The 12,808-nt window shown below is 42.6% G+C and overlaps 1 protein-coding gene across 2 annotated transcripts; it reads left to right on the forward strand.

Moving 5' to 3' along the window:
- The first annotated feature begins 590 nt into the window (after positions 1–590).
- Positions 591–11,735, forward strand: LOC118363126 (gap junction alpha-8 protein-like). Of its 2 annotated transcripts, none has more exons than XM_035743828.2 (2): positions 591–3,788; positions 11,438–11,735. In XM_035743828.2, the coding sequence occupies exon 1, from the start codon at positions 598–600 to the stop codon at positions 1,744–1,746; it is 1,149 nt and encodes a 382-aa protein (XP_035599721.1). In that variant the 5' UTR covers positions 591–597; the 3' UTR covers positions 1,747–3,788; positions 11,438–11,735. The 2 variants fall into 2 exon arrangements, with proteins under 2 accessions (XP_035599721.1, XP_052344474.1); XM_052488514.1 differs by having other exon boundaries at positions 591–3,629; positions 11,279–11,735.
- Positions 11,736–12,808: the final 1,073 nt, after the last annotated feature.

Consider the following 12,808-nt stretch of genomic DNA (forward strand, 5'->3'; position numbering starts at 1 on the left):
TAAAAACCAACCATCAGACTCAATTCATTCACTTCTGCTCAGTGGTGCGACAAGGACTGGGGGCCTTAGGTGGGAAAGAGAGAGGAAAAAAAGTTCACTTCACACCATTGGGTGCCAAGAGAAGGGGAAACACAACTACACTGGAGCTCTCACTGTGGCAAGTTGCCCATTTGTTAACTTTCACCAATATTATATTCGTGTTTCGGGAATAATATAACCTGGCATTGATTATTTCTATAGAGTTTAGAGAGTTAAGGTGTTTATTGCTATGGTGTTTGTTGCAGAAAATGTGCTTTTAGACTGTTGGTTTTAGTCATTTGGGGTGAGGCAACGAGGTATGCAGCGATTTTATGTTTGCTCTCTTTGGATTTGACAAAGAGTGAGCGAGTGGCTCATCATTGCTGTAGTTACAAAATGTTTTTAGCCACAGTGTAGCTAGCTATAAAGAACCTTTTTGATTGTTATATGGGGATCGAAAAATGACAAAAGAGAGTTGTGGATGCAACACAAGGATTCTTTGCATTCTTTGTCGCCAGTTCGATTTATAACTTGCTTTTCTCTTCTCCAACCCTCAATATGTAGCTCTGATTGTTGATCATGGGTGACTGGAGCTTCTTGGGAAACATATTAGAGGAAGTAAATGAACACTCGACAGTGATTGGGAGGGTGTGGCTCACAGTGCTCTTCATCTTCCGGATCCTCATCCTGGGCACAGCCGCTGAGTTTGTGTGGGGCGACGAGCAGTCGGATTACGTGTGCAACACCCAGCAGCCTGGTTGCGAGAACGTGTGCTACGACGAGGCTTTCCCCATCTCGCACATCCGTCTGTGGGTTCTCCAGATCATCTTTGTGTCTACGCCCTCGCTGGTGTACGTTGGCCATGCTGTGCACTATGTCCACATGGAGGAGAAGCGTAAGGAGCGCGAGGAGGCCGAGCTGAACCGCCAGCAGGAGCTGAGTGAGGAGAGGCTGCCGCTAGCGCCTGACCAGGGTAGTGTGCGCACCACCAAGGAGACCAGCACCAAGGGTAGCAAGAAGTTCAGGCTGGAGGGCACCCTGCTGAGGACCTACATCTGCCACATCATCTTCAAGACGCTGTTCGAGGTGGGATTCGTGGTGGGCCAGTACTTCCTTTACGGCTTCCGCATCCTGCCGCTGTACCAGTGCAGCCGATGGCCCTGCCCCAACACCGTGGACTGCTTCGTGTCGCGCCCCACTGAGAAGACTGTCTTCATCATCTTCATGTTGGCCGTGGCATGCGTCTCGCTCTTCCTTAACTTCGTGGAGATCAGCCACCTGGGCCTGAAGAAGATCCGCTTCGTGTTCCGCAAGCCGCCGCCCCAGACCCAGGGAGGTCAGGGCGGCGAAGGCCAGAGCCCAACTGGGGAAAAGAGCCTGCACTCCATGGCCGTGTCATCCATCCAGAAGGCCAAGGGCTACCGGCTGCTGGAAGAAGACAAGCCCGCATCGCACTTCTTCCCCTTGACAGAGGTGGGCATGGAGGCAGGCAGGCTGCCCGCAACTTACCAGGCAGGAAGTGAGAACGTCTCTAAAGTGTACGACGAGTCTTTGCCTTCCTACGTCCAGACCACTGGGGCGGAAGTGAGGGTCATACCGGAAAGCGGCGAGGACGAGGGCTCCGCGGACCCCGACGTGGAGGCTACCGACACGATAGCAGACACCAGACCACTCAGCAGTTTAAGCAAAGCCAGCAGCAGGGCAAGGTCAGACGATTTGACAGTATGAAAGTGAAAGCAATGTGAAAAAGCCTCACAGAGCCTTAACTCTCGCTGTGAGGGAAGTTAACATCAGCTTGTTATTCGGGAAAAAGAGTTTAAAATGCTGTGCAATGTGCAAGGAGCCTTTAGTTTTAAAAGAAAGATAAACTTGTATTTTATAAGACAGCATTTTTTGTACAGTTTTTATCAATCTATTTAAAAGCTAACAAAAAGAAAAAAGGTTGTTTTCAGCAGGATTCCTATCGTACAGAGGAGGTTATTATTTAACAAAAACGTGCTGTTTTTTAATTCACATATTTTCTATCAAGAGTTTAACCAAAAACCAAACGCTTCCGATGTTTACATTTTTTGATTAGCCATTTAGCTTGATGTTAAATGTTATATTTCTATTGAACAAGTTGTTTTTTGCAATACTGTCAGGGTTGAGCGTGTGTGTATGTATTACAATCATTTCACATCTACTCACACATATACAACTCATTTATTTCACCTAATAGACCTACAGTATGTGTGCAAGTTGTATAATGTCCTTTAGATTTATTTATTTTATTTGTGAGGTGAAACATCACATTCTCATAGAATTGCCATCAAACATTATTAAAAGAAAGGACCACTGGTTAAATGAAAATTGACATCAATCTTGGCATTTATGTTTTTTATCCACAACATGTATCAAAAAGCCTTGATAAACATATATTTTATTGATAACTATGGGAACCATGGAAACTACTGGGGGCAAAATACTTTCTTCCCTTCCTCTACACACAGCCACCATGATGATAAAGATCTTGTCCTATCAGCACAAAGTATTGTTGAACAAGAGAGAATAAAAGAGCAAACTCATATTCACAAAACAGGCCTTCCTTGACAAAGTTTGAAAGAAAACAACTTTTTGATTCCATCTCATGAAATGTGGCAACCATAAGCAGTGTAGCCAAAGTGCTCAGTTCGCGATGTACATTTCAAAACTGGAATTAAATGTCAAACTAAGGGCCTCGCAATAAATTCATTTACACAGTGGTCAACACGCTAACGTCTATCACGTTGGTCAGGTTTCGACACAGATCAACCAAGAGCCATATTGTCAGGCAATATGACCATCTTGCTTTGCCAATGTTCATATGTACAAATATATGATGAAGAGGTATTCTTTTAAATTGTATTGGTTATCTAGTTGATTCATTTGTGTTACAAATGAAGACTATACATATCAGAAACCCATTGACACTAATTCTGCTAACTGGACAGTGACAGAACATAAATGCTGAAGTGAAACAATTTACGGGCCTTAAAATCAACCTTGGTTTTGAAATACGGGAATATGGAAGTGCCTGAAGGATATACTTTCTGATACTTGTCTTCAGTCCGTATGAGCCCTTCCATATTGTGACGTTGAAACATCATATTGTGAAATTGAAAGTTGAACTGTGTGTCTAAATAGAATGGCTGTAATGTTTTGATGAGCGCCAATTGATTCCATTTTACCCCGTCGCTTTTATTTCTATTTTCATTATTTGACAAAATAATGCTATTTAAAATGGCGTAGTTGTTAAGGCATTGTTGCTCTGGGAACTGCTCGACTGTTGTTCATTTGAATTAAATCCCAATTCTATTTTAGGTTATTCAAACATATTTTCCTTCCTCAAAGTTTTGCATATCTGTTACCCATCACACTACTTCAGAAAAACACCAGGGTCGTGTTGATTAGGCAACAAACGGATAAAAACAGACAAACAGAAAGGGAGTACTGTAACTGGCTTGGTTTGGTGCTTTCATTCCAACCAAGTCCTGCCATTTTGCCAGAGGCCGAATGGTTCAGCAATCAGTATCGCCATCAACACATTGCAACAAATAATGAGAAGCGTTTGGAACTATCACCAGTCAGAGGAGGTAAAGCAAACGTTTCTGTATGTTGATATGATTAGGAAAGTAATGCTTCCACGGAGGGGGGAGCATTGAGCCTTGTTCAGCCAACAAATGCAAACCATCTCAGTATAGTGCAGTGGCCCCTCAAACTCCTGTCCTAGACAAGATGCTACAAGCTGCAAGGTTATCAACTTAGCCCAAACCTCAGTTCTGTACGTAATGTGAATGGGGCAGACATTCACTTCTGAGGGCTGCTCCAGATGGGGTGCTGTTCATTTGGATTAAATCTCATTTAAAAATGAAATCCAAAAGAATTCATGACATTGGCAAGGTATCCAGTTAAACATTTAGCCATGCTGAAAGTAGTCGACCTTGCTGACCTGCTCACCTGCATCTCAGCAGGGAATATCTGAGGAATATTCGTTTCTTATCAAGCTGTATACATTTCCAATAATCAAGAGACAGACGAGGGCCTCATGATTTCAAACCTCACCAAAGGGTTAAGTGTCCTAGCAGTATCAAAGTCAGTCTTTTACTGTTTTTACGATCAAAATAAGTATTCTTAGTAAAAAAGAAAATAAACGTTTTACTAACTTGTAGTCCTATCTGCTCATAGTTGTGTGCAAGTATCATCTTTTGAAACTGTGAACAAATCCAATAAAAGGTCAGGTGTGGTCAAGAGGTGCCGCCTCCTTGTCTTTTCTGCATCACACATACAGACTTGGGTCGCGCGCACACACACACACACACACACACACACACACACACACACACACACACACACACACACACACACACACACACACACACACACACACACACACACACACACACACACACACACACACACACAGTATGTATTTTAATTAGCAAGTTTAAAAGGCCATGGCTTTCATCAATTCGTTGCCCGACAGGAGACAGGATGCTCTCAATTGTACATCTGTAAAAGTTTGTGATGGTTTTAGGTGTAAAGCCAAATTTCTTTAGCCTCCTGAGGTTGAAGAGGCTGTTGCGCCTTCCACACTATCTGTGTGGGTGAACCATTTTGGTTTGTCAGTAATGTGTACGCTGAGGAACTTGAAGCTTTCCACCTTCTCCACTGCGGCCCCATCGATGTGGGCTGGATTACACACCCCCAATTCTGATAATTTTCACTAATTTGTCTTCTGACCAATCCAGAACAGCTCTGAAAAAGATCTGATGTGAAAAGGTCTGATGCGATTGGTCAAAATACCAATTAATGGAAGAAATATGAGAATTCGGCTACCTTTGTATAGACAGCCTCAGTGTCTCTGTGTGTTTCTGACATTTGGAAAGTTTACTGACAAATCTTCTGTTTCCATCAGGACTGTCATGACATTTTTTATCTGACATGTACATCACCGGCATAAAAGGGTCGGATGGAAACCTGGTTACTGACTGCCAGCTCTGTGGGCGCACAGGTCATGCGAACATTGCTTAGATTGTTTTGCCAGCTATTTGCTATGAGGGGGAACTGTGTGCTGCATACATTATAATGCACAAAATAAATGCACCCTGTCAAAAATTCAGAAACATGAGTCAATATAAGATGACTTACTTCCCACCCCAGTAAATTTTTTTGACTTTTGATTTTCTGACAATGCATCCTAGCATGATCCTAGATATGTTCTATGTGCGCTATTTCTATGCTTCCTGGTCTTAAGTTTTGTTTTTGCTTTCGGTTTTGTACACCATCTTCAAACAGCTGGAAATACAACATTTAGACGGTAACTATTTTAATTTTAGCAACCAGGAAATGGCAGAGGGATTTCTGCATAGTGTATCTTTAACAGAGACTAAAAGGAGGCCTTGTGCTGTTTTCAGGTGGTTTAGGGACCATCGTAAAAGTGCAATACATGTGATTGCAAGTAAGCAAAAAAAATATGTTTTTGCATTCCCATGAAGACTACACACACTGCATAGGTCCTCCAGTCGCTAAAGGGCCCAACATTGTTATTAGTTACCTCTAACTACTAAGGGTGCTATATTTGACCCATTTACAAATATACTTTTCAAAAGCTCCCTATCCAGGTGAAATGGAAATGTACAACCACATAATGTGAAGTCACTGACCCCCTCATCCATGCTACATTCATTAGAATTCCAGTTCACCACTTCCTTGATTGTATAGGCATATTTCTTCTGATAGGTCTAACTTTGAATACCTTTCTATCCATATGAGCTAAAGATATACAGACACGGGGCTGTGGGTTCCTTCAACTCTCCTATCAAAATTTTAAAAAAATTATTCCTCCTCTTTGATTCTCTTCCAAATAGTTTTCCTAATACAGATTTAGATATTAATTAACATACAGATCTGATGTTCAATAGCTTCATATCCACATATACATCTAAAACGACTTGTGGTTAGGTCTCTGACTACCCTCGTCCTTAGTTTGCCATGAATATTTCCTGTGATGGGTCAAATTGCTCACTGTCCATATGAGCTACAGATCTACAGACAAGCATGGTGGGTTCCTTGACCTCTCTTATCAAAGGTACACCTTTTTATTTATTTTGTATTCCTCCCCTTTGATTTTCTACAAATATTTATCCTATACAGCTGTGGTTAATAATTCATGTACAGATCACATTTCCATTAGCTTCCAGTCCAAATTACATATACATATAAAACCACTTGAGTTTGGGTATTTGGTGTCCCTTGTCACGTCCACTCCCACTCCCACTCTGGCGCTCGACGTCGCCGGGCTACTATAACCACCGGTCCTGGCAACCCATCCTTATGCACACCTGGTAACCTTAATTACACCTGCACCTGATTAGGTAAACCTGGACTTCATCACCTCCCTGATTACTTCCCCTTTATATAGCACTCCGTTGTTATCACACACACCAGGCAATACTGTTTGTGTTTCCATGTTTAGACGCTTGTCTTGTTCTATTTTGGTCTCCTTTCTTCGTCTTTAAGGGTGTTTTCACACTTGTTTCCTTTCAGCCACGTTTTGTGAACTCAGTGTGGTGCACAAAAATGTGTTCAGATGATTGGTTTGCAATTATGTGATCTATAGGTTAAGAGATTTTCACAAGCTGGCTCTGCTTAATTCGTGAATAATCACCAGCAAGCTAATGTTAGCAGTTTTGTTAGCCAGCTATAGATTGGATCATTCTAGATAGCTCTAGAGAATTACTAAACTACTTTTATTAAATCCATTTGTTAACAAGTTGTCACGACTTCCGCCGAAGTTGGTCCCTCTCCTTGTTCGGCGGTCGAAGTCACCGACCTTCTAGCCATCGCTGATCCTCTTTTAATTTTCCTTTGGTTTTGTCTTGTCTTCCATCACACCTGGTTCCAATCCCATCAATTACATGTGTATTTAACCCTCTGTTCCCCCTCATGTCCTTGTCGGTGATTGTTTATTGTAAGTGCTTGTGCACGTCTGTCCTGGTGTGCGTTGGGTTATGTGCCCAACGCACAATAACACAGTTACCCAATAACACAGTTATTTCTCTCCTGCGTCTGACTTCTCTGCCGCCAGTTCGCACCCCTTACACACGTACCTTGTTTTCCATGAACATTTGTGTCCACTCTCGTATGAGGCAGGCAGGAAAGGACGGTCACCACACAGCTTAAGTCAGATTCCACCAGGATCACTAGATTAGGTTATACATCAAAATATCTTGAATCACGCATTCCTGCTTAGATGTGTTAGATGAAACAACTCAATTGTCTATTTATACCTCAAAAGTATATTTATCATACTTCCTATTAAAGCACTATTAATGACTTTCTTAGATGAATACTCATGATTTGAGTTGAAGGCACGCACAGTGATATGGGCAGGTATGGATAGAATGCCAGGGCTGGATTCCCTGTGTGTGTGTGTGTGTGTGTGCTGATGCTCCCTGTTTGTTTTGTGGGTCTATGTATCAACAGGATGTGTGTAACAGCATTCCTCCTCTTCCTCTTCTGAGGAGGAGAAACGAGAAGGATTGGAGGACCAATGCGCAGCGTGTTAAGTGACCATAACGTTTATTTAAAGACATAAACTGAACACTACAAAACAATAAACGTGAACCGAACTAAACCGTACCGTGTGGCATGAAACACACACACGGAAAACAAACACCCACAACTCAAAAGTGAAACCCAGGCTACCTAAGTATGATTCTCAATCAGAGACAACTAACGACACCTGCCTCTGATTGAGAACCATACTAGGCTGAACTCAAAACCCCATCATAGAAAAACACACATAGACTGCCCACCCTAGCTCACGCCCTGACCATACTAAATAAAGACCAAACAAAGGAACTAAGGTCAGAACGTGACAATGTGGTAAAACACCAGCCCGAGGTAGCTCACTGATCTATTTAATTAATGATTGAAAGGTGTTAAAATGACCAGTTGCTCATAGCAGGAAAATGATCCTGCAGCAGGAAATGTGAATTATTGTGTGGATTATATTTAATGGACATTTTGTTGGTTATATTTTTAGTTAGTGCAAATCAAGTCTGCCATTTTAAAGTGGAAATAAACTTTAGAGGCCTTTTTAAACCTTTTAAACCTCATATAAACTACTATTCTGTGATTTAAAAAAAATTAACTAATCAGATTTGTTCTGCCTTAAACCAATCAGATAACTTTTGCCCTTAGAACAAAGTTGACTGCACTTTGTCAACCTGTGGACATTTCCTGCAACAACAGGGTGATCAAAATAAGATTCTATCTGTATTCATGTGCCATATCCCCTGTTTGATGATGATGCAAAAACATGTGTCTGTTTAACAGAAAGTGTGTGATGATATGTAGCCTATCTGTTGTTGTGCATTCTCTTGTCTCTGGTGTGCAGAGAGGACAGTAGAAAGAGGACACCGAAGCTACAAACAGAAGATCAACTCAATCTACATTTACATTTACATTTAAGTCATTTAGCAGACGCTCTTATCCAGAGCGACTTACAAATTGGTGCATTCACCTTATGACATCCAGTGGAACAGCCACTTTACAATAGTGCATCTAAATCTTTTAAGGGGGGTGAGAAGGATTACTTTATCCTATCCTAGGTATTCCTTAAAGAGGTGGGGTTTCAGGTGTCTCCGGAAGGTGGTGATTGACTCCGCTGTCCTGGCGTCGTGGGGAGTTTGTTCCACCATTGGGGGCCAGAGCAGCGAACAGTTTTGACTGGGCTGAGCGGGAACTGTACTTCCTCAGTGGTAGGGAGGCGAGCAGGCCAGAGGTGGATGAACGCAGTGCCCTTGTTTGGGTGTAGGGCCTGATCAGAGCCTGGAGGTACTGAGGTGCCGTTCCCCTCACAGCTCCGTAGGCAAGCACCATGGTCTTGTAGCGGATGCGAGCTTCAACTGGAAGCCAGTGGAGAGAGCGGAGGAGCGGGGTGACGTGAGAGAACTTGGGAAGGTTGAACACCAGACGGGCTGCGGCGTTCTGGATGAGTTGTAGGGTTTAATGGCACAGTCAGGGAGCCCAGCCAACAGCGAGTTGCAGTAATCCAGACGGGAGATGACAAGTGCCTGGATTAGGACCTGTGCCGCTTCCTGTGTGAGGCAGGGTCGTACTCTGCGGATGTTGTAGAGCATGAACCTACAGGAACGGGCCACCGCCTTGATGTTAGTTGAGAACGACAGGGTGTTGTCCAGGATCACGCCAAGGTTCTTAGCGCTCTGGGAGGAGGACACAATGGAGTTGTCAACCGTGATGGCGAGATCATGGAACGGGCAGTCCTTCCCGGGAGGAAGAGCAGCTCCGTCTTGCCGAGGTTCAGCTTGAGGTGGTGATCCGTCATCCACACTGATATGTCTGCCAGACATGCAGAGATGCGATTCGTCACCTGGTCATCAGAAGGGGGAAAGGAGAAGATTAATTGTGTGTCGTCTGCATAGCAATGATAGGAGAGACCATGTGAGGTTATGACAGAGCCAAGTGACTTGGTGTATAGCGAGAATAGGAGAGGGCCTAGAACAGAGCCCTGGGGACACCAGTGGTGAGAGCGCGTGGTGAGGAGACAGATTCTCGCCACGCCACCTGGTAGGAGCGACCTGTCAGGTAGGACGCAATCCAAGCGTGGGCCGCGCCGGAGATGCCCAACTCGGAGAGGGTGGAGAGGAGGATCTGATGGTTCACAGTATCGAAGGCAGCCGATAGGTCTAGAAGGATGAGAGCAGAGGAGAGAGAGTTAGCTTTAGCAGTGCGGAGCGCCTCCGTGATACAGAGAAGAGCAGTCTCAGTTGAATGACTAGTCTTGAAACCTGACTGATTTGGATCAAGAAGGTCATTCTGAGAGAGATAGCGGGAGAGCTGGCCAAGGACGGCACGTTCAAGAGTTTTGGAGAGAAAAGAAAGAAGGGATACTGGTCTGTAGTTGATGACATCGGAGGGATCGAGTGTAGGTTTTTTCAGAAGGGGTGCAACTCTCGCTCTCTTGAAGACGGAAGGGACGTAGCCAGCGGTCAGGGATGAGTTGATGAGCGAGGTGAGGTAAGGGAGAAGGTCTCCGGAAATGGTCTGGAGAAGAGAGGAGGGGATAGGGTCAATCGGGCAAATCTACATGTGCATGCCTGACCAATACCAGCACAGGGAGGAGGACATGACCTTAAACCTGGAAACACTCTCTCTGACTGCAGTCTGGTTCTAGATTTGAGCAAGTCATTCATAACAATTACTGATTAATTGTTCTCTTTCAACTAAATTAAGTGAATGATACATGTTTAGCACATGAATAAAAAGCAAATACATATTTAGTCTCCTCGATATTCAAAGGCAAAGGAATTAGTAAAATATTAATTAGTAAAATACAATTGCTCTGATTTGAGAATAAATGAAAAATGGCAAACAAGTATTAATCTGTATAATTACATGGTCAATTTCACATGTACTTTGCTGATCACTATATATACAGTCGTTTCTAAATTGGTATGATATAGATTGTTATTGGAATGTTGTATAAGGTCCACCTTATGGCAACACCTTTATGTAAACCACTCACAGACTGTGCCATACACAACATAATTAAAACGACAACATACGCCATTATCTACAGACAGCACCACACTCCATAATCAAAAGGGCAAGACATTCCATAATCCTGTTGCCTGCAGTTATAGCAAGGTGAGACTCTCACGAACACGTACATGTTGGTTGTTTTGCTCTAGGATGCCCACAGACCTCACCAACGGGGCTTGAATTTTCATGCTCTACCTGTAGATTTAGCTGTGACGTAGTGTCACCCTAAGTTACAGAACACTGAGCAAAGCAAGGCGCAACTAGAGAAAATTAAGAACCCCTACGCTCTGCATTTTCTGCTGGCTGCCCCACCACCACAGAAAGCACTGAGCTAGGCTGAAACACCTGCATTTTGGAGCTTACTTACTCAAGAAAGCAAAAAAGAGACCAAGTTTGTATGAGGCTTTATTAACTCAATGAATTATATATATTTTTACATTGTTTGCTAACTGATATGTGTCACGTATTAATGCCAAAATAACATGCAAAACAAGCACACAAAAAAAAAAAGATGTTAGATTATTTTTTTATTTAAAAACAATGACTTGTTTTCACTTTTACTTTCACTGGTATCTTTACTTTTACTCAAACATGACAATTGGCTACATTTTCCAACACTGACACATTGCAACAAATTATGAGAAGCGTTTGGAACTATCACCAGTCAGAGGAGGTAAAGCAAACGTTTCTGAGTGTTGATATGATTAGGAAAGTAATGCTTCCACGGAGGGGGGAGCATTGAGCCTTGTTCAGCCAACAAATGCAAACCATCTCAGTATAGTGCAGTGGCCCCTCAAACCCCTGTCCTAGATAAGATGCTACAAGCTGCAAGGTTATCAACTTAGCCCAAACCTCAGTTCTGTACGTAATGTGAATGGGGCAGACATTCACTTCTGAGGGCTGCTCCAGATGGGGTGCTGTTCATTTGGATTAAATCTCATTTCAAAATGAAATCCAAAATGAATTCATGACGTTGGTAAGGTATCCAGTTAAACATTTAGCCATGCTGAAAGTAGTCGACCTTGCTGACCTGCTCACCTGAATGTCAGGATAATATCAGGAATATCAGTATAAATATTAGAGGAAATATCATTTTATTTTTCAAGCTGTGTACATTCCCAATAATCAAGAGACAGTGTGATTTCAAATCTCAACATAGGGTTAAGTGTCCTAGCAGTATCAAAGTCAGTCTTTTACTCTGTTTTTACGATCAAAATAAGTATTCTTAGTCGTTGAAAAAAAGAAACATCTGACAAAATTGTAGTCTTATTTGCTTATAGTTTATGTGCAAGTATCATCTTTTGAAACGTGTGGTCAAGAGGTAATGCCTCCTTGTCTTTTCAGATACAAAATTGTTTCACACACACACATACATAATCACGCAGCACTTATCACACAGCACTCACGGACACATAGGCACACACACACACACTTAATATAATAATAATATATGCCATTTAGCAGACGCTTTTATCCAAAGCGACTTACAGTCATGTGTGCATACATTCTACGTATGGGTGGTCCCGGGGATCGAACCCACTACCCTGGCGTTACAAGCGCCATGCTCTACCAACTGAGCTACAGAAGGACCACATAGACACATTTGTGCATCACTCACACACACAAACATGAACACACACATACATATTCACACATAGACACACACACACACAGGAATTCCAATAAAACATAAGCTACTGTACAACCTTAGAGTTTGAAAGCATACTATACTCTATGCCCTGTCATCATGTTGCTTGCTATGACTACACTACTACAACAATTTAAGCTGATAAGGAGTTTAGTTTTCTGCTGCTCCCTATTGGTCACAGTGTGATGAGACATGATGTCTTTTCAAATTGTTTATCTTTACACATGCTTCTCAATGCGAGCTCTTTGTGGAGTATGTTTGTTTGTTTATCACAGTATTTGACATTAGCAGACACTCATTCAGAGTACCATCGAAGCTGTGAAATGTAAGGGTTTAGGTTGGGTGAAATTTTACACCAATACAAGTGGTGAAAGTCATGGACACGCATGTGTTTGCGTTTATTTTTTATTGTGCCGTTATTTAACCAGATAAGTCCTTGAGAACACATTCTTGTCACGTTCTGACCTTAGTTCCTTTGTCTTGTCTTTGTTTTAGTATGGTCAGGGCGTGAGTTGGGTGGGTTGTCTATGTTCCTTTTTCTATGATTTGGGATTT

This window comes from Oncorhynchus keta, chromosome 30 (genome assembly GCF_023373465.1).
Source record: "Oncorhynchus keta strain PuntledgeMale-10-30-2019 chromosome 30, Oket_V2, whole genome shotgun sequence".
Classification (NCBI taxonomy): Eukaryota; Metazoa; Chordata; class Actinopteri; order Salmoniformes; family Salmonidae; genus Oncorhynchus; species Oncorhynchus keta.